This window comes from Ambystoma mexicanum, chromosome 12, assembly GCF_040938575.1.
Source record: "Ambystoma mexicanum isolate Mex_15411 chromosome 12, UKY_AmexF1_1, whole genome shotgun sequence".
Classification (NCBI taxonomy): domain Eukaryota; kingdom Metazoa; phylum Chordata; class Amphibia; order Caudata; family Ambystomatidae; genus Ambystoma; species Ambystoma mexicanum.
The window spans coordinates 1249059645-1249085249 of NC_090936.1; the positions used below are offsets into that span (position 1 = coordinate 1249059645).

Consider the following 25605-nt stretch of genomic DNA (forward strand, 5'->3'; position numbering starts at 1 on the left):
ATAGGTAAAGACATCGCAAACATTTGAATACTTTCTATAATACTTATTTAAAATCACTTCAAAACATGCATTTAACCTTGGCTGGGTGCGTTTCCATTATACCCAGTCCGAGCACCATGTTTGTACATTATATTCTAGCAGCTACAGTGTTTTAGTTACATGCATATACATTTGCAGTAAATGAGGTAGTGGTTAGATCAGTGGAGTACATAGAAAACGATCCGCCCCTGTACGTGACGGTGGTAGCATATGAGGGGCTCAGACATTCACACATGATAAGTGCACTCTTGCGCATTCTTGACATGAGTTCATAGTATAGTTGCATCCGCTTTCTCGCGTACTCTAGCAGCATTAGTTTTAGTTATGGCGCGAAACCATGTGAGGTAGGCTGCCCAGTGATACACGCAACGAACAGATCCCTGCAGCGTCCCTTTGTCATTAGCATCCACCTGTAATGGTGCGGGCTCGCTATAGCTTATATCATGGGAGCATACTCTCTCATTTTAATACATTCTACAGGCGTGTATATTTTGTGGAAGAAAGAAATAATGCAAGAGGACTTGACATTCATATATACATATATATGTAAAGACTGTCTGCCATCAGAGGACCATTTTGCTGTTCATTTCACTGTTCAGGCCTGCTGGCTGGGTCATGCTGATAGTGATGGTACACTGCGGGAGGTGAACTGTTACAATGTTAGCGTATTTCGCTAGCTCATGTCCGTCTTGTTCGTGGGAACGTGCTCGCAGCGGATCTGCCAGGGTGCTGCGGCAACAGGGATGTTCTCCAAGGGTGGGGGCCGCGCTACAGTGCGCTGAGCTCACACCATCTTTACCGGGCAGAGAATGGTTTTTGGGCCTAACTAAATTTGTGTTGTAATCAATACATGTGGCCATTCGATACATGCGGGCAATGTCTCCAGTGGGTGAGCCCTCCACCACCTGGGCCCGGGTGGCATGAGGGAACGCCCAATGGGCCATAGCCCTCACCTGGGGAAGAAACGCAGGCGAGAGGGGTCTCCTGGACCAGTCCTCCCCTACATTTCCCCCCTTTCGTTACTAAAGTAACGAATTCTTTAACTCCTCTATCCTCCTACACTCTGCTTCGTCCATCACCGCCTCATCCCATGCAGGAGTTCCTTTGATAGGCATCCATGCTCTGCACACCCCCCTTAAACTCTCACCTCTCCTGGCGTATTCATCTGGAGTACACGTAAGATATATGCACCCACCATCTCCTTCCAAATCTACCCACACTTCCTCGTACCATTCTAGTATGCGGGGCTCTTTGATGGTGGTGTGCCAAAGCTTATCTACAATATCCTTGTCATGGTACATGGGCACCAGTTGGTACCTTGGTGTGTTGTCTACCCCTGTTTGTACTTGTGCTTCTTGCACCGTTTTTATTGTACCGTGTGAGTTGCCCATTGTCACCATCATCATTGCACCATTTGGTACTGCGTTAGCACAGACTCGAAGACCCACCTGGCATAGGCAGAAAATCAATAGGAGGAACACCACAGCTGGCATCAAAAATTTCATCGTTGTTCCAAGCCATGAGGGGACCCAGGAGAAGAGGTTATCGAACCATGTACTATCTTCTGCTCCGCCTTCCATCTTCATTTTTTCTCCTAGGTTGTGGACTGCTTCGATCACATGGGACAGGGAGCCGTTTTCTGCGTCTTCAGAAGGTACGAAAGTGCAGCAGGCACTTCCTATTTTTCGGCAAACACCGCCGTCCATCGCCGTCAACAGGTCCAGGACATACCTGTTTTGCATGGTCATCAGTCGCAAGGCTCTTAGTTCGACCTTTATTATGTTAAAACCTTCTTCAGTGTCGTTCACCAGCTGAATTAATTCCCAGCGTGTTATCTGGAGCCATTTTGCGTTAGCCCTTGCTTGGACACTTGATACGAGCGAGGCAAAGAATGTTTCTGCTGAGCTGAATAATCGATATTTGTCTGGGATCTGGGCCAATAGTTCTGATGATGCCTTCGATATATAGTTTGATGCTCGTCTGTTGCGGGTCAGCACCTCTTCCTTGCTTCCAGAAGACAGGACATACATTCGTGGTTCTGCAGTTGGTTGGCCCACACTCTGTTGTGTGCGTTCCTGTGTCCTTTTGCTTCCATCGATGTGGCTTTCTGGTATCACCATTAGAGCTGAGTGCAGAGTGGCCATTGAGCAGCTGCCACTCCACGACGGGGGGAGGTGTAGGTATGCCTGGTTTCCACATACCCAATACGTGTCCATAAGGGCCGCAGTCCCTTTTCTTAGGTCTGGGATAGTGAGGGTTTTGTTGCACTTCTTGTTCGTCCCCATGGACGTTCTCCCCTCCCCTTCGAAACATAGTTCATAGTCTATTTCATTCTGCAGCTTGAAAGGCTTTTCGATGGGCGTAACCCAGGTTAGTTTTGAAATGTGTTCTCTCCATACGGGTGTGCATGTTTCTTTTATCCATTGCAATTTCTCCGGTGCCACACCCCTCAGTGCTTCAGCTTTACACATTACTTCTTCATTCTTCCACTTGTTATCAGAAAAAAGTGTCCCTTCGATTGCAAAAAATGGTTCTTTCAGACATACAACCCCTGTCGGTTTTGGGTAGCACGTTTTCTCGTTCTGCAGCATTTGAAAAGTCACTTCATGTGCCTGGAAAGTATTCTTAATTCTGCACAACGTGAGATGAAGGAGACATTGGGCATCTATAATCGGCAACTCTTTGGGTAACAGTACTTTGGGTGTACCTGATGCGTGAGGGATGAGGGAGCAAACATAACAGCTCTCGTTTGTTGTTTGTTTACCTGTGGCACTCATATCTGCATACCACTTATTTGTTTGGTGGGGGTGTCGTGGGTCTTCCATCTTATCTAGGCCTAGCCCATAGTACTCATCATACTTCCTCCTCCCTGCTTCCCTCTTCCGTCTATTGTTCTTATTCCTTATATTCTTCCCGATTCCCTGGGCACGAGACAAACTAGACCCCCCTTTCTCATTCCCGCCCCCCTTCACCCAGTCATCATATAATATTTCATGTGTTTCTCTCATTCTTTGATTCTCTATGGTCGTGGGGGCAGGTTGGCTGGTGGGGGTATTATACAACCATGATATGGCAGAGGGATTTCGGTCGTTTAAACTGTGAGCATTGTAATTAGACATCTCAGGTGGGGACAGTGTGTTGTTTTATCTTTCACTTTTTGGCCCTCCATCGTGTGAGATGACAACATTGGGTGACGTAGTATAGTAGCCCCACACAAGTTTAGTTCCATCCCATATCAAAAAATCACCTTCCCTTGTAGTTGTGTTGACACTTCCAGTTGTATTGGTCCCAATAGTTGTGTTGCTCCCTCCCCCCTCGTTCATCTCGATAGAGATGAACGCTATGAACCAGTATGTAACCAGACCAAATAATAATGTAAAAAACAATATAATGCACGTAGATAGTCCACATTCATACGAATATATACATTTCACAGTTAACCATTCTCTAATTCTAGTAAATTTATCCGTTGCAGGCCGCCCGTTAGATGCCATGGAAGCTCCTGTTTTAAGATATAAAAGTGCATTGAGTGCATACATGTAAACATTTTTGTTGGCACCATCAGTGCCAATATACATGTGACGGGGAATGGAAGCGGGTGGGGATGCGGGGAGGGGTATTCACAGACAAGGGTGTATACACGCTCATAGTTTGGCATTCCATTTAATATATGTATATGATATATTCATACTCAACAAGATTAAAGTTAAAACAAAATTTTCCCCTTTTTTTTTTTTTTTTTTTGCATCTTTATCAGTTGTGCATTTCTTCAAATTCAGTACCAGCACATACACGCAAGTTCATATTCAGTCATTCTGCTCAGTTGCAGCGTTTGCTGTTGTCTGTGCCTCCCCATCTACCTCCTCTTGTACGTTGCTATATGCCTTCCGTACATCGGTCAAGTGCACCCAGTACCTCAACCCTTTGACCTTTACCGCCGTAGGCGTGCAAAATATTACTTCATATGGGCCATGGAATCGTGGTGCATTCCACCGACGCACAAAACTTCTGACATATATCCAGTCGCCTGGCGTTAGCTGTAGTTGTTGCTCTGGCTCCGTGACAGCGCCTGTTACATTTCCCTCTTCTCTAGTGAAGGGTGGGGACAATTGCTTTGCTATCACGCGCGCTGCCCTTGTCAGTTTCTTTAAATAGTCTGTGAACTCATCTCCCAATATCGCGGCGCTTCTGTGAGCGTCTGAGTGTTCGCGCAGTGGTGAATGTGCTGTGTTCATCCGTCTCCCAGTCACGATCTCGTGCGGGGACAAATGGTGGTCTTTGCTTGGCTGGTTTCGCAACTCAAATAGCGCAAGCGGTAGGCAGTAAATCCAATTCTTTTTTAATGAGAAGCATAGTTTTGATAACCTGCCCTTCAACAGTCCGTTCATCTTTTCCACTACGCCATTACTTTGAGGATGATAAATTGAGCATAATTTATGTTTTATTCCCAGCAATGTAGTCACTTCCTTAAAAAGCTCATTCACAAAATGAGTGCCATTGTCTGAGCGGATCACGTCACAAATTCCCCAGCGCGGGAATACTTCCCTTACTAGGAACTTGGCGGCGCTCTTGGCATCGGGTCGCGCGCAGGGTCCTGCTTCCACCCACCTTGAAAATGGGCACACGACCACAATCATGTACCGTGCACCATGACACCTTTCCCCCATGTCTGCGTAATCTATGTGTAGTTCCTTGAATGGGCCAATGGGTTTAGGGATTGTTCCCCGGAGAGTGCGTAATGTCATCCCTGAATTGTATATTTGGCATGTTGTACATTCCATTGCCAATCGAGACACATGCTCCTGAAGACAGGGCACGAACCATTCTTCCTGTATTTCTGCTGCGATGTGTTGTTTGGTGTTATGTGCAGGGAAGTGTAGCTGTTGAAATGCAATCTCTAGTAGCTGAATTGGCATTACCACCTTCCCCGAGTTATTTTGCCTCCACAGCAGGTCTGTTCCTGACTTGCTGCACCCTCGCTTTGTCCACAATAGTTTTTCCTCTGCACTGGCTCCTTCCTGTAATGCTATTATTTGTTGTATGGGCATGATATTATATCCCTCTGGGGGCTCTTCGTTTGTTTTGTCCTTAAGCATGTACTCACCTGTGTCATTTTTGTGAAAATAGGAAGCCTCCTTGGCGGCCGCGTCCGCTGCCGCGTTCCCTAAAGACACAACATCTGTGTTGGACGTATGTGCTTGGCACTTTACTATTGCTACTGCAGTGGGGTTTTGCAGGGCCTCAATTAACTCTTTTAACAATTCTGCATGCTGGACAGGTGTTCCATCTGCCCTCCTAAAGCCCCTCCGCCCCCATCTTGCTAGGCCTCCATGTACTGTCGTTGTCATGTAAGCTGAGTCTGTGTATATTGTTACTGCACAACCCTTTGCTGCATGTAGTGCTTCTATGAGTGCAATCAGTTCTGCTGCCTGCGCGGAGTAATGTGATGGGAGACGATATTGTACCAGTGTTTCATACTCACCGTCTTCTAACCTCACCACTGCCATGCCAACGTGTTTTTCTCCCGTGTCCGCGTCAATTGATGCGGACCCATCCACAAAGTACACTTCCCCTTCGCTTAGAGCGTTCTCACACACCACTGTCTCCTCCCCGCTTCCTCCTGTGTAGGTTGCGCAATCGTGGTTCTGCATGTCTTCGAGCGTGCACGCTTCTGTAATGAATGTGGCGGGGTTCACTGTCTTGCATCTCACTATATGGATGTTGGCACTGGACAGTATAACCTCGTAGGCGGTCGCCCGCTGTGTGGTCAGTGTGCTTTTTGATCTCTCGAGTATTGCAAATAATGAATGTTCCACAAACAATGTCACAGGGCAACCCATTACTATTGTGGCACTTTTCTCAATCGCGAACGCGGCTGCAGCGAGTGATTGCTCGCACGCGAAATGGCCCTGCATCACAGCATCTAAAGTGCCACTATAGTAAGCCAATGGCTTGTGTCCCAAAGATGTTTTTTGTGTCAGGACTGCTGTCATCAGTGTTTCCTTGCAGTGTGAGAATAGGTAAAACTCGCGTCCATAATCAGGGTTTGCGAGTACTGAGGCGCTTGAAATCAACTCTTTTAGTGTTTGGAAGGAGGAACTCATCTCTTCTGTCCATTCCATCTTCCTGTTCTCCTGTTGGGCCACCTTTAATGCTTGTAATAAGGGCCTGGTGTATGCCGCATAATCTAATATCCATGCTCGGCAATAATTGCACATTCCCAAAAATTTCTGCATGTCTTTTACTGTTGTGGGTTCTTGTACTGATCTTATGGCTTCTACCCTGTCTGGTATTATTCTTTTCCCATCTCTTGAAATCAGCTGCCCTAGGTACAGGACCTCTGTCAGACAGTACTGTAGCTTTCCCTTGTCCACTTTGTACCCCTTGTTGGCCAGCAAGGTCAACAATGTTACGGAATCTGCTCTGCATGTCTTTTCGTTTCGTGCGCAAACTAGCAAATCGTCTACGTACTGAATAATGGTGCTCTCAACTGATAGGTTTCCTAGGTCTTCATGTAATACACGATTGAAGATGCTCGGGCTCTCGCAGTAACCCTGTGGTAATCTGCAATGCTCATACCTTTTACCCCCCAGTGTGAAGGCGGTAAGGTATCTACTCTCTTCAGCCAGGGGTATAGAGAAAAATGCGTTTTTCAAATCCACTACTGTGAAATGTGATGCCTCTTTCGGGATGCTGCATAGTATTGATGCGGGGTTCGGGACTAGAGGGAACTCCTTCTGAATTACATCATTGAGGGGGCGTAGGTCTTGTATCATCCTCCACGACCCCCCTTTTGCTTTTTTGATCGGATAAATGCAAGTATTACATGGGGAGTTTGAAGGCACTATTATCCCTTGTGCTAGTAGGGCATTTATTGTCTCTTTTATCCCTTCTTCAGCTTCACGAGACAGAGGATACTGTTTAACTCGTGGTAAAATTGCTCCTTGCTTTAGCTTTATTACCACAGGCTGTACCCCATGCAACAGTCCCACATCATGGGGGCCTGTCGTCCATAAGCTGTTTGGTACGAGCCTCATGTCGTCATCAAAAAACGACGGTGGTGCTCCTACCACCGTCATCAATTGGACGGGAATCTCCCTTGCTTGTATTAAAATATCACAGGGCATCGCTATTTCCATCACTATTTCACCATCCCCCTTCTGAGTCTGAGAAGAGATCCTCATCTGTTACCTCTCGCAGGGCGGTGTTGGCGTTTGTGCATAGCACTGTGCGCCACTCACACCCTTCCTCGTCCACTCCGATCACAGCTATTCTTTTTGCTGACACTTGCACAGCGTGCAAATCTAACGATACCACTGATCCTGGTGCTGCGTTGGGGCATACTATGGGGCGGAAGAGGAACTCCGCCGGGATCCTCCAGTCCATGCTTCTCAGCTCGGGAATTATGAGGGCCAGAGTCTTCAGCCCTTTGATAAACATTTCCTCATTTTGTGGCAGTCCTCGTATTTCCTGCGTGGTTGTGTAGGCTTGCACTACCAACATTGCACGCAAGGGGCATATCCCGGGTGTGGAACACACTATCCCTCTCTCGGTAAATGATATGGTCATGTTGAGTTTACTCAGGAGATCCCTCCCTAGCAAGTTAATTGGGGAATGTTCGTAATACAATAAGGGTGCCTTCACAGTCTTACCCCCCACTGTCACATCCAAAGCTTCTGTATAAGGAACTTCAACTACAGCCCCAGAGAACCCCTGCGTCTCTAACTTCCTGTTAGATAACGGGAATCGGCCCTCTCTGATACATGATTTCTCCGCTCCCGAATCAACCATGAATATAAATTGCTTGTCTCCTATCTGCGCCCCTACCAATGGTTCCTCTGCTGCATTGTAGGTGGTGGATAGAACTGGACATGCAAGTGTTCTCTGTGGGCTGTCCTATGCGGGGTATCTCGTCGCCCCTCCCTCATTAAAGACATTTCCGGAAACTACCGACATGCCGCTGTAAGGCGCTGGCGCGGGGGCCCCGTTTGCTGTTGTCGCGAAAGGGTTACCTGGCGTGTATTGCATGCTGTCATTGTTTTGGGGGTGGTTCTGTGTCCTATATTGGTGTCCTTGTTGCTGGCCCGTGGTACCCTGGCCAGGGTTCCTTAGCTGCTGTTGTCCCATTGGGAGACCGTATGGGCTTCCCGGGTGTGGATGACCATAAGCCTCCCCCTCCTGGAACCCATTGTTTTGTCTACTTCTGCATTCCCTGGAGTAATGTCCCCATCTTCCACAGTTCCAGCAACTCCCTTGGGGGCCCCTGGGACCCTGCCATCCATTTCCTCCCATTCCTCCATACCCCTGTCCGCCTCCTCTCCGGCCCCTGTACCCACCTTGTCCCCCTCGAGGGGTCCACTCTTGCCACTGCGGGCTTCCACCTTGCTCTTGCTCAGTCCACTGCCGCTGTGCTGGTCCTGCCCAATTAGTTGCCACCCTTCCTTGGAGTGCTATCAGCCCCTCCTCCTCCTCATCTCCCTCCCTACTGTGTGGGAGCGCGGCTACTGCTGCTGCAACCTTCACTAACTTTGACTGTACTAACTTCGCCTCGTCTGCCAATCTTTTCTGCGCCACCTCCTTCTCCCTCTCCTTTATTCTTTTACAATGGTGTACTATTATGCTTTGAATTTCTGGCCATCCTTTTGCTTCAATACCTGCTATCTTGTCAAGCGCCTTCTGCACTTCCTTTGGGAGCCCTCTCTTTATAATGAAATAAAATAAAGATGTCGATTGATACCAGGGCGTGCCCGTTTCTGCTCTCCACATCTCTTGGACCCGGAAAATATAATCCATAGCCTCTTCCCCGTCATTCATTGTACACTGCATCACTGACTGCAAGTCCGGTGTGTCTGGGAATGTTTCGCGTAAGGCATCCCACACCCTGGCACGCACCGTGTTAAATGATGCCCCATCATGGCGGTCACAGTCTAACGTTACTCCCGGGAAACCGGCCTTAACCCATACCCTTTCAGCCTGGTCACCTACCGCTGATACGAGTAGACTTTTCACATCTCCTATGGCTAGGGGTACCCCGGCAGTATGTTTCTCAAAGGCATATATCCACTTACTTGCCCCTCCTGACAACGGGGGCAATAGCTTTAATAAATTGGCTTTATCCATCTGTGCCCATGGGATATAGTTAGGCCTCCCTCCTCCCCTGTGTATCAACGGGAGCTGTAGCCTTCCTTTTGTCGTTCCGTCCGGACCCGTTTGAGCTGTTGATGTCCCCAGTGATGCCATTTTTCCCACTCTGTTCCTTAGTCGGCCCGTCCACTCATCATCCAGGGTTCTCAGCGAACACGTACCTTCCTCCCCCTCGCTTCCCCCTCCTATTGCCATACTCAACCTATCGCTTTCTTCTACCTCGTCCCTTATATCACACAGCAACTCCTCTCTAAGTCCCCCCCGCCTTTCCTCGCTTGCACCATCTCCCTCTCCGGGCCCTACTTCTATTATTCGCGTTGGTTCTTCCTCAATTCTGAACAAAATCTCGCCCTTTTTCCACCCCTCTTCAGGCTTTCTATTTTCACCTAGCGCTCTGGACGTGCGCCCTGATCTAGTTGCATCTAGTGCTGTCCGTTCGCATATGTCTTTTATCCTCGAGAGCTCATCCTTTGCTATCGTCAGTCTTGATTCTAAATCATCTGTGAGCTTCTCTATATCCACCCTTTGTGCGCCTGCCTGGGCTCGCTCCCTCGTGCTTTCGTATGGCGGAGGTGCCGTGGGCCGGAGGGGTGTAGTATCTCTCGGGGGAGGTATGTAAGTGGGATCACTGTACCCCTCTGCGGGCACAGGCTTCTTTATTATCGGGTACAAGCTTATTACCTCTACTGGTGGCGCTACACTTGAGCCTTCTTTGACATCTCTTTGTATTAGCAGTGGATTGTCTGTGGTGGACAGGAGATCAGTATTTAGTACTGGTGTCTTAGGCGGTGGTATCTCTTCAAATAACCTCCAAAGATCTAATATTTCCCTCCTATTTTGCAGCTGCTTTCCTTTGTATTTTAGATAAATGCATGTGGCCACTGTATCCAGGACACTTTTATCAAACGACCCTCCCTCGGGCCAAATCTGAGGTAACCCCTCCCCCTTTAGCTCGGTCACCCATTGGTCATGATATTTTTTAATCCGCTCCACGTATCCCGGGAGATTCTTACAAATATGTGATAAGGGTGTTTCAGCCCCCATCTCTGTGCCCTCCTAGTGCTGATGTGCCTCGTGTGTTTGCAACTACAATGTAACTGTCGTATCAATATTATTCTTTATATATTACCTCACATTCAATGCTGGGTCCCTTTGGGCTCTCCCCCTCCCTGACTGCACAATACAAAACTGGCCGTGCACAATGTCTATTATGTTCTTTTTGAGGGGCACATACAAGAGCAACCCATCCTTTGGTTTGACAATGTCAGACTGGAAATCAAAAAGGTACTCACTCACTCCACTATATTGGCGTTTTCTGAAGAGAGAAAAACTTTTATCCGACCACACTTATTATGACCATTTAACTATTATGCACTTCCAATCGTTCACACATTCACAACGTCAAAATCTCCTCTAGCACATACGAGGTGCACACACCTTTTGGCACCATTCACCATTCAAGCTGCCCTCCCTTTCCTCCCTAGCCGGCTGTCCCTAATCGCCTTATTTGAGTATCTAGATGCGCATATATATATATATAGATATTAACCTGTTTTCCCCTCCTTCTAATAGGACTTTGTTTCTCTTACTGTCTCCCCAAGTCTGTGCTAATCACAGTTCTTTATTCTCCCCCCTACCCTTAAGAAAAGGAAAAAAGTAATAGCGGTCACTAATGTACTCTCAGTGTCCCCTTTTGCTGAACACTTTTATTTTATACTCCACTTCTTCATATATTCCCAGTACTAGTTAAGATAGCACTATGCGGCGCCGCCTTCCACCCCCTTTCGGAGCTAGGTTCCCGTCACTTTTATCTCTTATTCATCTCTTAATCCTAATGGCCATATGCAAAGAAAAAGCAAGGAAATTTTAAGATGATCTTTAGTAGATCTGCGTACCCCCTCTCCGTTTCCTGTCCTACACTTCACTCCCCACTCCCCTTAAGATCGCTCGCACTCAGTACTCACGTGCCCGTCTTGAACCGATACTCTCCGAAACTGGGTCCGTCCAGGCAGTGTCGCCGTCAGCTCAACAGTCAGCCCCGGCTCCGGCGAGCGGTACTCAAAGGGGATTTTTCAACCGGGATCCCGTACCCCCTCTCTATTGAGTGCGCACTTCTTAGTGTACCGGTCGCCGTTGGCGGGCCGCCTCCCGGAGCCGGCTCACCGTGCGTATCCCTTTTCGACCGGAGATTCTCGTGCCAAACGGGGACGGTTAGAAGGAGTTTAGGAAGAAATAAAAATCACGCTATCGGGGTCACCACTGAAAGCAAGCGTCCCCAAACAGCACGATCCTCCCCGCAATGAGAGACAATGAAGGACTCTCCCAAAATGGGAATAAGGCCAGGACAGAGTGCGGGTGAGCGTAAATGGGAGTTTATCAATCAGAATTGGGCATGCAAAGAACTCTGCAAACTCCGAGAGCGCTCTGTCTGACAATAGCAAAGACAGGCGTATATATTTACAAAAAACGTCATCAAAACCTACATACTATAGGGGGCACAAGTTCATTGGGATTGGGTGGCGACGATTAACTATAGGTGCTGCTGCGGTGTGGTTGGTCTTGGCTGGAGGACGTCACTGGTCACCCTCGTGGGTTGGGCTGGGCCTGGCAGGTCGGCTTGAGTTCATCCGGGCGGTGTTGGTGTGCTGAGGCGGCCTGTGGCAGAGATGAATGCCTTTCCTGACTTACTTGCCCTCTGCCATGCACCTCGCAGTCATTCAGTCATTTACAGTTCTATTCTCTTTTAGTAAATCTTTCAATAGGTTAAGGCAACACAGGAGGAATGCACCTTGTGAGGGGTCTGGAGATAATATATCGAGGCCTGGTTACTTGTGATCTGTTGACCGGGACCGTAGGTCGAGGGGCTAAGCTTCGGGGACTGGGGCGGGTGGTACAGGTCTTTCTGTCTTGTTAGAAGTGGTTATAGATGTTTCGCTGTGTGTCGTCAAAGTGTTGGGTGTCCTGGTTGCACAGGGCCATAAGTCTGAGACAGTCCGGTGGGTTGTGGGGTTTACAAGGGGACGCTTGAGTTTAAACTAAGGTTTACTGCTATGGTGTAAATGATGCAGGTGGCTGGCCGCGGCCTTGGGTGCTGCAGTGGGGTTACAAGTCTTTGAAGCGGCTCCAGTCAGGTCGGGGGAGGCGTGATAGCGCAGAGCGGGGCTCTGTTCTCATGTCTTGGCAGCCTTCTGAGGGAGGGAGGGGGATACATCGAGACCTTGTACGCTTTCACAAAGGTATCTCCCTCGTGTGTTGCCAAATATAGGTAAAGACATCGCAAACATTTGAATACTTTCTATAATACGTATTTAAAATCACTTCAAAACATGCATTTAACCTTGGCTGGGTGCGTTTCCATTATACCCAGTCCGAGCACCATGTTTGTACATTATATTCTAGCAGCTACAGTGTTTTAGTTACATGCATATACATTTGCAGTAAATGAGGTAGTGGTTAGATCAGTGGAGTACATAGAAAACGATCCGCCCCTGTACGTGACGGTGGTAGCATATGAGGGGCTCAGACATTCACACATGATAAGTGCACTCTTGCGCATTCTTGACATGAGTTCATAGTATAGTTGCATCCGCTTTCTCGCATACTCTAGCAGCATTAGTTTTAGTTATGGCGCGAAACCATGTGAGGTAGGCTGCCCAGTGATACACGCAACGAACAGATCCCTGGAGCGTCCCTTTGTCATTAGCATCCACCTGTAATGGTGCGGGCTCGCTATAGCTTATATCATGGGAGCATACTCTCTCATTTTAATACATTCTACAGGCGTGTATATTTTGTGGAAGAAAGAAATAATGCAAGAGGACTTGACATTCATATATACATATATATGTAAATACTGTCTGCCATCAGAGGACCATTTTGCTGTTCATTTCACTGTTCAGGCCTGCTGGCTGGGTCATGCTGATAGTGATGGTACACTGCGGGAGGTGAACTGTTACAAAGTTAGCGTATTTCGCTAGCTCATGTCCGTCTTGTACGTGGGAACGTGCTCGCAGCGGATCTGCCAGGGTGCTGCGGCAACAGGGATGTTCTCCAAGGGTGGGGGCCGCGCTACAGTGCGCTGAGCTCACACCATCTTTACCGGGCAGAGAATGGTTTTTGGGCCTAACTAAATTTGTGTTGTAATCAATACATGTGGGCATTCGATACATGCGGGCAATGTCTCCAGTGGGTGAGCCCTCCACCACCTGGGCCCGGGTGGCATGAGGGAACGCCCAATGGGCCATAGCCCTCACCTGGGGAAGAAACGCAGGCGAGAGGGGTCTCCTGGACCAGTCCTCCCCTACACCGCCGGACTGGTACTGAGGCCCATTGTCTTTTCTGCCACTGGCACTCAACCCCATGACAGCATCACAACCATTCTGGGGGAGCCTAGACATGAGCCATGCAATCAAATCATTCCCTCGTATTTCTTGTAAACGTTAGGTGTATTCAAACGTACTCGGCCAACCCAACACGTCAAGTTTAGGATCATACATACTTATTGCTTCTTTAGGCAGGTGAGGCCTCTTGGGACTAGTAGACCTAGGATAAGGGGCTACTAGGTAACCCCCAGCACTCCACATAAGAGGGTGTGTGCTGGACCTACAAAGTAGAAAGGGAAGTAAGATCAATGTCACCTTACTATTCTTGAGAACAGTAGTTCACCCCAGAAAGGGTATTTAAACCTTAGGAGAAATCCAAAGGATTTCTCAAAAAGCAGATGTTTGGCAGACTCCAAAAACAGTGAAAACATAAAATCCAAATCCGGGAAAAATACATGACAGTGATAAAAAGGTCTCACTCACTCAGCAGTTAAAATTAAACATTCTTAATCCAGCAAAAGAGCTGGGTGTCTCTAAGGTGGGAGGAAATTAGCACAGTAATGAAAATTCTCCCCGACACTCATCCCTCCCCTTACGTCTCCCTGCCAGGCTGCCGGGCCTTTAGCTGGGTCTTGCTATTCCTGGTCTGGCTGCACCCTGTCCTCCGGGGTCGTCGTCTAGCGCCAGTTCTCCGTTGCCTGGCCTCTCCTCCATGTACTATCTGTATTTGCCAATTTCTGTCCAACTTCTCTCCTATCTCCAGACTAGAGATGTGGATTTGTATAGCTCTGTACTCTGGGCTTTTAGTCGTCGGCTGGCACAGTGCCCCATCAGTCTCCCAGAACTGTCCTTGAGCCACTGCTCCTTCAGTCCCCGATGACTAACACCCGCACGGTTTTAGACAAGAGCCTCCTGACTGAGAAAGGGCGGAAAAATGAACATGACTTGAAAGAAATGCATGCAGGGAAGCTGTCTGCCTGCTAGAGTAGGGCAGCTAGTACCTAAGTCCCAAAGGTTAACTCTCCAGATGTGTATATATGACTCATCGTTTTCCATCACTTTACTTGTAGGGTGTTATCCTAAATTAAATGTTTAGAAAGATGCACTGTGTGCTCCGAAGGGGTGCAGGCTTGATTACGGTCTCAGATATGTCAAATATAAAATGTGTGTGTGTTCCTGGAATGCTCTTGGATTGTATGCAAAGCACTCAGTGCTTTGCGTTGTTGCTGTTAGTCCGCAACCCCGTTATCATGGGTGCTCTCCTGGGTGATTTCAGGGCCACCTGAAGATGTCCTAGGGAAGTTAACACATTTGCCAACATAAGCACAGTTAAAGTGACAGTCTTTTGTTCAAGATGTCTGGTGCTCCCCCCGGGAATATGTAGATGCTGAAAGGAATGCCTTGCAGGGGCTAATAGCAACAAATTATCAAGGAGCAAGGGAGCTGAAACCCCGAATGAGCACTTAAAAAATCTATTAAGCACAGTGGGCCTGGGTCGTTTATTTACAAAATGCTGGCGATTTACTGCGTGATTGCATTGCTTAATTGCTTATATTCTAGTCCGAAAGGGATTTATTTACAGGCACACTTTATTTAGAAACTGAACCAGAGGGAGAGTTATTTATAATATGCAGACTAAAGGCAAACCAGACGACTTTGGGTAGTGCCCAAAGTACATGTTTGCCGGGCCTCAATGATGTATCGTTTGTTTGAGGCAGGTGTTCTTGCTTAAGTCACTTACCCCTCCTTTAGGCCACACCTGGCAGAATTTGCCCAAGGCCCTTTCCAAAGCCCCCACTCAATTTTGTATCTCACTTGGAGCAGTGCCTGTGTTCACTCCCACTGAGCTGAACCCGTGTTAGGCAAGATTGTATGCAGTACCCTGTGGGAGACTGAACCAGCCCTGTCCTCTTGGCAATAGTTAACCCAAGCTTTGGTATATACCAACACAAGTTGGTAGAGTGACTGAGCAGCCAGGCCTATCTCAAGAGGGGGTCAATGTGAGCTGTAGGGATGCAACATAGTTTCACAGTGACAAGTATCCAAATAAAACCTATGCTCAAGGTTTCTGGGTTAAACAATTCTTTATTAATTTAACAGTCAGTTCAATAAGCCTTCTTTAGAAGGGAGCAAATATGTAACACAAAAATGTACTTCAATAAATACACACTCTGTTTCACTAAATCAGATCATACCCATTTGGGATGGCACATACACTTCCTGCACCCTGAGGTGACTTCAATTGCTAGGACACTGGACATTAATATATCACTCTCCCATTTAGAACAATACTGAGCTTGGTGTCAAAAGGAAAAGGTAAGCACTTTTAAACCCCCCCCACCCCCAAAGCAATGTAGATTAACCCTTTCCCAGCTACACAAGTAAAGAATATTTGACTCTTTGAAGGGACAGATCAACGCACAAAGTCTGAGGTTTAGAAGAGTCTATCGGGGAGCCAGGACAGCCAAAGTCAATTGAGCAAAGTCTAGGGGAGCTGGAGTTCTTCTTGAAGGTAAGTAAAAAGTCTTGCACAATGTTATAGAGAGTTTCTTTAGAAAAAGAAATCGCTATTGGGCCACAAGCTGGGAGGCTTGTGAAAGGCAGAGCTGCAAGCAACTCTGCAAAAGGCAGTAAATGCAAGTCTCAACTGAGGACAATCAAACTACACAGCAAGAGATAAGTACCCCTTAGTTCACAGTAGCTTCCGTCTGAAAATATTGGTTCCAGCGGGCTTCTGTTCTGGTTCTAGTTTGGCAGATGCTGTTGTTCCTGGGCCTCAGTCGTGCAGACAAGAGGGGGGATGTCTGGGGACTCCTGCACTACGGTTTGAAGGTCGGCGGCAGCAATGAGCAAACTTCAGATCAGCAGAACTTCACGGTTTCAGCTTCTCACAAATAGCACCCCGCGATTCTCGGATACCTTGTGGACTTTGCTTGAATCTGGGGCCCAGCACTCTGTTGAGGTGGCCCAGGCTCGGTCAGTCCTGCTTCATGGGAGTCCGGCGGTTCTTCCTGTAGCTCCGGTCCGACTAAAAAACCGATGCACTCGATCTGGGGATCCTCTCCCTGGCAATCCGTTCCTGCAGCAGCAATGCAAGTACAGCCAGCTCTGAGAAGATTTCCAGATGAGTTTGCCTTGGGGTCGATTTGGTCCCACCACCCCAAGGGGAGAAGTTGTCCTTTGCAGGACTTCTCTAGTCGAGGCGAATTCAGAGCTTCAGCACAGCAGCAGGGCTTCACAGGGCAAACCAATGGTCCAGGAGCTGCAGCGGGCGTCTCTTCCAAGTTCTTCTTCGGATTCCTTCGTCCAGTGGTCAACTCTGCCTTCTGTCCAAAAGACCTCGCCTTTTATGCAGGTTTCTCCCATTCATTTGCAGCCCAGCTGTCACTCACACAGCAGCATGGCTGTCCTCCAAGGACAGCCAGCCTACCAGTCACGTATGGGTGCATTCCTGTAACCAAGGGGATTAAGGACAGGAGGTTTTGGGCACCTCCCTCACTTACTGACCTGCCAGACACGCTGGAGCCAGAGGCAGCCTTCAGCAGTGACCCCCATCCAAGACAAAACTAACAAAGGGACCAATCCTGGTTTGGCGCGCAGAGTAAATCTCAAGAAGGACCTTTCCAACAAGAAATGGCGGAAAAAGAAGACCGCGCCATTTTGACAAAATGGGCACCCATGGGTGCTTTACTGCAGGTGCAATTTCAGCCCGTGGTAATAACACACAATGGTAGGAAAAAGTAAACCACTGCCACCAGCCATTAATTGTAGAAAGGGTAACATAAAAATGTTACATGAGAAGCTAGACAAAGGGGATACTAGGTAACCCCTCCAGCAACCTATGGTGAGATAGTGTGTGCTGGGTCTAGAAAGTTACATATGTAAGTAAAGTTAATTTCACTTCACTGCTCTTGGAAGCAGTAGTTTCACCAAGAGAAGGTATTTTAAACCTTTGGGAAATCTGAAAGACTTCCCTGTGTCACTGCACTGAAGGTGCTGTGTGTCACAATGTTAAAAGATGATACCTACGTAGTTTGTCAGACTCCAAAAGCAAAAGACACAGGGCCTCATTACGAGTCCGGCGGTAACTGTGCCTGAAATTCCGGCAAGTTACCGCCAGACTCGTATTACCATTCCGCCTCCGTGATTGCCGGAATTACCGGGGCATTGTGAGCTGGGAATTCCAGAGGCGGCATTCAGTAAATCCCCATTCCCATTGAGTCCCATAGGACTCAATGGGAATGGGGAAGTGGAAACACTGGCACCATCTCGTGATGGTGCTGGTGTTTCCACGTCTGCCTGCAGGCGGGCGGTGTTAAACCCGCCTGGTCAGACCTGGCGGGAATGACACCTCCCGCCTGCAGAACTCGAGATCACCTGGTCCGGAAACCCGAGTGGCGGCGGGTTTACCGCCACCGTTATTTCCATACCGGGTGACTCATAATGAGGCCCAGAGTGTTAAAATCAAAGAAAAATACATGAGAGAGTGGGGAAAAAGGTCTCACTCTCTCCAGGATAAAAATGAAAAGTCCTAAAGCCCAGTAAAAGGACTGGAGGTCTCTAAGCTAGAAGGGAATTATCACATTTCTGAGAATTCTCCCTAACAGCCCGTTGTGAGGGCCTGCTGCTCTGTCCTGTAATTGGTGAGTGGATGGGATTGGCTGCTCCTTAAAGGCTCACGTGAACCTCCTCTAGGTTTAGGCACTGGACCAAGCCTTTATTTAGACTGTCTGCCATCTTACACTCCACTTCCCCATTCCTATTACTGCCTGCCTCTGCCTGGGACGGACGGGTCTCCCTGGTGTGGAAGAAAGACTGGCCGTCAGTTCAATTCAAACTTTGTGTCACTTGTGTATGAAACTCTGCTGATGGACACTAGATGGGTAAGATTGTATCATTTGCAAGCAGAAAGGGCGCCAGTAAACTGACGAGATTGTATCACTTGTGGGAACTCAACGCTCAGAGGGCATTTCTCTGGGCCTTTGAAGTGAGTTATTTTCTACGACGGGGCGTTCGCCAAATTGTAAGAGAGTTCGTTTTAATAGTATTTTGTTTGCAAACCTGGATGTCGATGATCTGTGTGGGCTTTTCATTCTTAGGGACTTTGGATCTTGAGGCTCTTTAGCCTGGATAGTCGCACCATGTAGATTCCTCCATGTAGATTCCTCCTTTGACTGTTCCCTACCATACGGAATGCTCTAAAATGGGAGGATTCCCTGGACATCCTCTATCCGCCTCTAGCTTGGGAAGCACCCAGAGCCTTGGTCACCCCACTAGATGTCCCCAAAGTGAGCAGGGGCCTATGTCACATCCTCTAGGTTGTGCGAGAGGATGAGAGATATTTAAGTCTGCCTCCCATCATGCTTCCTTGGCCTGCTCACTCCACACATGCAACATGTGCCCTGCCCACTCCACACATGCAACATGTGCCCTGCCCACTCCACACATGCAACATGTGCCCTGCCCACTCCACACATGCAACATGTGCCCTGCTCACTCCACACATGCAACACGGGCACTGCTCACGCCACACATGCAACACTGGCACTGCTAGTTGATTGCGACGCCACCCCACCCCTTAATATTTCATGGTGTTAACCACAATGAACAGATGGATGATGTTTGTGTTAGCATGTGCATTGTGGAACACACCGTGGAGTTGTGGACTTTAACTTTGTTTTCGGATATTTAGCAGTACACTTTGGGAAATGTATGTTTATTCTTGCTCTTTGGAATTTTGTCAGTATATCTGACACCACCACCTCAGGGGCTCCAAACGCTGTTAAAAGACACCAACCTGGGATTGTGATGTGACGCAGGCTACGGACAAGAGCACCGTGTTGCTACTGGTGACTAACATTTGCTTTTTTCAGATTTTGTACGGCGGCTGGTGACAAAACGTTGAGGCTCTTCACGTCAGATCTTCAGGACAAGGATGAATACAAGGTATAAAAACTAATGATGCGAAACAGATAAAGTATGTGGTCTAGTGATGTTTCTAAAAGCAAAGCACTTAAATGCCTGTGTTTCTGCCCTTGTTCTCGAGCTGAATCTGGCAAAATGAGTTTACGATCAGACGCGACTGTTAATACAATGTCTCTAATTAGTTGGATATGACGTCTGTTAAATATAAATATTACTATTAAAAAGTATGGGTGAGTAAATCAAACATCATATTGCTTTGAGTAAAAAACATGTAATTTACAAAAATTGGCACCTAAAGCAAACATGCATTGAAAACATGCACTACGAACAATTACATTTGGAAACAATATTCCGTAATGTTATGTGCTAATTAGAGAGATAAAAATGCGTAGGACGATTGATAATGGTGTTGACCTTTTGAATAAAATAAAATGAGAATAGGGTGTACATTGAGTATAAAGCAATAGAAAGTGGCTTAGCAGAGGATGTTGACATAACAGAAAACAATAGTAAAAGTTGACTAACCGTCACTCGAAAGAACCGATGAGCCGACTCAGCAAGCAAGGTAAAAATTGTAGAGCTGGCGATATCCATTGTCGATCTCACAGGGCCAGACATGGGGGGGGGACCTGGTCCTTAGATGAGGCCCTTTGAGGGGGTTGGCGATCTGTACTCTGGCACAAGGAAGTGCAGAAGATCAGCCAATCAATTCAGGGATCATCCCTGCTAGGCTAAACTGATCTTGTTTCTGCATGGGGCTGCCATGTTGAAAGTTGTCCCACGCCGGGTTCTCTCTTTGAGGTTGTACCGCTAAGGTGAGGTAGGCAGTGGATGGCGGAGCCCCCAATTATGAAACGGAAAGGCTCTCCAACTGAGGGCAAGCTTGTATACCCTCGGCTCTTGAGGGTATAAAAGTGAGTAGGCACACCCAAGCATCTTGAGGGTATAAAAGTGAGTAGGCACACCCATCCGACTACAGAGTTAATTGCTCAGGAATTCCCAATGTGTTCTAATGAGATCAGGTTGTGTTGGAGTCTAACCTGGATAAGAGAGAGGGCCAGATGTACCGGAAGACCAATAGATGAGCGAAATGAAATTCAGGTCAGCATTGCTGAGATTAATAACCTATCAATAATCTGCGGGTGATTTGTCTTGACCAGATTATGCCTGGAAGCTGATACCTACTCGATTAGTTACAAGTCGGGTTATAAACAGAGATCAACTTGGCTAATCCCTCTTTATTCAAGGTATCATTTGTTAATGGATTGATATTTGATCACACATTCTGACCTTGTACAGTAATTTCAAAACTCTACATAGCTATGTGGATATGTTTAGCCACTGAACTAGAACACAGCACTATCCCATGTGTTCTAGGACTGTGCTTTACAATTTGTTTATTAAACATCCGGTAGGCCAGTGAGTTAATTTTATAGCCAGATTATTTAAAACCTGGGAGCAGTGGCTCCAGTCGAGGGCACTGCTTCCTGTTGCTTCTTGTTTTCCACTTTGATTGTTGACTCTGCCTTTGCTCTGCTGTAGTTATAGGGTGACAGGGGAGTGGGTTGGAATGATACGTGTTGACCAGACTTCAGTTTTAGTTCAGGCAACATAATAATGCACTGATATTTACGTTATCTGCTGCGGACCCACCACATCTTATCCTTTGCACTTAATTTCTACTTCTTGGTGACAAGAGGTGCATAGAAGGCAACTCTTGTAGTTTACCCATCTCAAGTGAGCATTTTACCCTTTACTAAGCTTTCCACCTCCGGCTATCCAGAGTGTTCAGTGGCTTCCAGGGAACCTTTGCTCTCTATACTGGTTTAGAGTTGTTGAGAGGCAAATATGATGTTTCTGTTCATAACTCGTTCTATTCCATACTCCATATTTATGCTCCAGCTGCCTTCGTATGAAAAGGGGAGTCGGGTGAACACTGAACTTTAAAATAAGTCATAACACGCAAATGCATATTCTCCTCTGCTGTTTTCTTGTTAACCTCCACATTGTATATAAAGGATTCAAGAAGAGGGTGTCTAAGCGAATATCTGACGTGTTTGTTCACACCCACCAGGCCTCTATGGCAATGTTTCACCTCCTGAATTCTGTAAGTGTAGCCCCCTTGTGAGAAGAGGGGGTTGGGGGCGGGGGTTGGATGTGTATCAGGTGAGCGCACTAGGCCCGGAAGACAGTCCAAGGACACCGACATATGTTGATTGCAGGGGCTGGGTCTTCAAAGGAGAGTCTGCAGTCACTGGGTCTGAGGTGGCCATGTGGATATGGGTGCCCAATGCGAAAGAACCCTTTGTGGTGTACATGGTATTCAGCACCTTCAGCGTTGGCATCCTCTCGGCCGCCTTGAGAGAGCACGCTCTCGGGTGCAAAATGGCATTCATAGCAGAGGGGGATGGATGCGAATGAGGGGAACGTGATAGGCCAGTAAACAACTGTTCACATTAACACATGTTTTTCTTTGTTTTATTTAATTTGGTAAAGTGGATGGCAATGACACTACAAATTACACTGCTGCGGTCGAGGTACTGTCTGTATAAATCCACTGTATTGTCCGTAGTAACTGAGGAATTCATCACGAATGGCTCGAACCACACAGGCAGGTATTACTCGTTGAACGTGAAATCTCCGTCTTCCACCATTTAAAGGCACGATATGCCACAAGTCTGTATCACCTGTGTGAGAGATGCAGAAATAGTTTACTTGAATGAACTCATTAATTGTTTTTTTGTTTTGTTTCCACAACCTTGTAAAATGTAAGGCATTGTTATGCTTTAAAAAGTACCTTTTCATCCAAAGTACCAACAGTATTTGTGATTTCAAGTAGATATCAATTAGAAACGTGAACGCAAATTCCTGCAAAAAATAGTTTGGGAGACGCTTCAAAGTGAAAGAAACGTAATTGTTCAGGCGAGGAAGACTTTGGTTTCAGATTAGAATTAGTATTTATTCAATTTACAGAACAATTCTTTCATCAGTGATCCATCGAAGTTATATTGATGTAGAGGAACTGCATCTTAGGTTAGCCGCCTCGGTCGTCAAATAAACAACATATAGAGAGTGAACCTACTTGGATTATGAGCGCAAACTGTAGCTCGAAGCTTGTGCATAAGGACCATCATTTGCAGCACAGATCTGGTAAGGCAGGCGGCCGTAAAGTCATGCAGCTCAGTACCGCTTAGCAGTGCTGCGTCTTCTGTAATGTAGCCTAAGCAGCCAGAGCTTTCTCGGCAACCGCAGTTCTCCACCAGAGTAGACATAAGCTCACAGCGATGGCAGGTACACCAGATGGAAACATCTTCCAACTGACTGGGGGGTTCAGGCTCCGGCGATTGATCCTCATGACTTTCCTCTGATTCCACATGAACTCAAATTGCATCTCTTTCAAGAATTTCCTCTTCTGAATATTCGGGCTTGTACAGGTAGGGCTGAATTGTTGCCATAGTTACTGAATAGTGAAGAAGCACAGAATCAACAGTGAGGTAAAAAAAAATATGTTTTTGTTTGTATACTGTAAAGAAAAGAGGTTTCCCTTGAATGTTTAAGAAAGACAAGCCAAGAAACAGTCATGTTACAAAAACACATTGTGAAAAGACAAAGTTAATAGGCTCAAAATGTAAAAGCTTGCAAGGATACATGTTTAAATATGGTTTGGTAAATACATTTGTCCATAATACAAGAAATGAAAAGCGATTACTAAGTTAATTAATTTTAGGCAGTATTACCTGTTCTCAGTGTGTCATACTTGGCAGATAGCTGAACAGGGCAGAAACAAGTCAGGGAAGCTTGAAATGAAATACACTGACACGAAGGAAAGAAACTCGAACGTTGTGTGATCAGAAAGGGTTTGTTTACAGGAATGAGGCATCTTGACATTTCCATGGAGACACGTCAATAGATTGCGCATAGTGGACGTTGAAAGGAGACTTTCATTGAAGTTGTGAAAAGAGGCGTGAGAGTCTAGTGATGTCAGCTTGAGGCACGGGTGATATGAATTAGTTCCGCTAGGGCACTTGAATTTAGGGCGATGGATAAACGGATAAGATTAGCACAAGATGGCGGTACCCACCCGACCCGTCGTTTTCGCATGAGTTAAAGTGAAAACAACTAAGGTAAATTGCTTTGGAATATTTTTTAAGAACAATAGATGTATGCTCTAAAATACATGCCTGATCGATTGGGCCAATACAAATTCTCCCCAGGGGGACCCTCCCCCTTTGAAGTTTGGGGAGGTGAGCCTGCTCCGCAAAACACTCCCTAGGCGTCTGGGCAAGTGGGACCTCACTGGGAGTGACACCCCCCTCCCCTCTTGGGGACATGGAGCTCCCTATGCCAGCAACACTATCGGGCCTACATGGGATTGCCATTAGTAACAAGTGCCTTCCTTTTGTTTGGTTTCAGGTAATCCTGGATCATATAGGATGCAAGGAAGAAAAGGGAACGCCCCTTTGAGCGTGAACTTGTATATAACCTGGATGCATTGATCGGAGAAGGAGATAGCGATGCGCAGAAGTAGCCCTCTGACGTAGCTACTCCTTGGAGGGGCCAAGCAGTGTGGAGTTGCAGAGACCGCGTCAATCTTAGAAGGCGAGAACGCCAAAGAAAGAAGCCGAAGGTCCAGCACAGCGAACATCAGCAACTACTCTGGCAGCACAGAGTCTTGGAGACCATCCAGCATGGTGGTGTGACCATGGATCAGCAGTGGTGGCCTGGAGCCTGATCAACAATGCTGAGATCAGTGATAACGCGAGAGACGAAATCTCCCGTCGGCAGACCTCTGCCGAGCACAGCAACACAGCAAGATTGCCAAGAGCGAGTCCACTGTGAAACCGAGAAAGAGGAGACAGAGAGTCAAGTAAACAGATACGTACGGATGCTAAGATCCAAAAAGTCACACACATCGAGAGAAGGTACCAGGGTGGAACGGAGAAGGGGGAGGCAACTGGGACCATACGCATTCATTGAGAAAAATCGCAATGTTGACTGCATCATTGAGAAAGCACAAAAAGTGCATATTGGGAGATGCCAAGGAAGGTTGCTGACAATATTGAAAATGAGGTGTTTAGGATGCTAGAGTATATCTATTGGAGGAGGGAAAAGAGTTGTAACCCATCTTGTATGGGGACATTAAGAGAGCATGAACCTACGAGTTAGAAGACACCAAAGAGTGGCGTCTCCAACATTGGGAATGATCAAAGAAGATTACCAAGAATAATGGTTTATAAAAACTGGAGTCCATTATTAAGAGACTGAAAAAGCGCTACGAATTAAACCCAAGTATCAATCCAAGAAATCTAAGAGCGAGGGTAACCCAATAGGCAGGCCCCAGGAGTGGTGTAGCCAATCCTTTATTAAGGGCATACCAAAGCCCAACCGAAGGAGAGTTGACTGTAAAGGATCAGAAGGACCTTTAACGTAAGAGGATGAACTTTAAGAGATTACATTCAGGAAAAACAGTGAGGAAGATTTTGAGGACATTGATGGGTCTCACACTCACTGGAGCACGAGACCTATGAATATATACCAATGTTCGGAAAGTTTTCTCTTGGAGAAACTTTTCATCCATATTTTATGGACCCCCAAACTTTTTGCTTTTGCTTTTGCACGTTGTCCTTAACATGTGCAGTGAAGTTAAGCATTCAGCTCCACTTTACTGGCCTTTCACTCATGTGTTATGGGGGAAATGACCAGTCCTTCAGACTGTCTGTACTGGAACTGTTTTACGTTTGTCTTTTGCTTTTGTTGCCTGTTTGGATAACTTTTTGTCAGTGCACAATGCATCTTACAATGCAGTGCAATGGGGTTTCTTTTGTCTGACCCTAGATTCTTTTGGAAGGGCCTTAAGACGAACTGGTGGGAGCAGTTACACTTGCACTATTTTTTACTGCATTTTATAGCTCTCTTGCGTGTACCGCGTTTGGCTACTAACTACATGCGAACAAACTTACACCAAAATGTGCCCGGCCGATGAGCAGGGGACACCCCCGCTCCACATGTTTGGTATGTATTAGCCTAATTGTTAGTTTATAATCGATTGAATGGTACTGGCCAAAATTCGATAAAATGTACCATACAATCAATTAAAAACGAACAATTAGGCTAATACTGTGGTTGTGAGGGGCAGATCTTCATTGGTTGGGCTGATTTTCAGTCCTCACCTGGG

The 25605-nt window shown here is 46.9% G+C and overlaps 1 protein-coding gene across 1 annotated transcript in view; it reads left to right on the plus strand.

Moving 5' to 3' along the window:
- Window positions 1-25605, plus strand: part of NUP37 (nucleoporin 37) — a 389676-nt gene that overhangs the window by 64171 nt on the left and 299900 nt on the right. The window contains exon 4 of the mRNA XM_069629932.1: window positions 19379-19451. Within this exon, the coding sequence (XP_069486033.1) occupies window positions 19379-19451 (73 nt within the window). The remainder of the gene's footprint in view (window positions 1-19378; window positions 19452-25605) is intronic.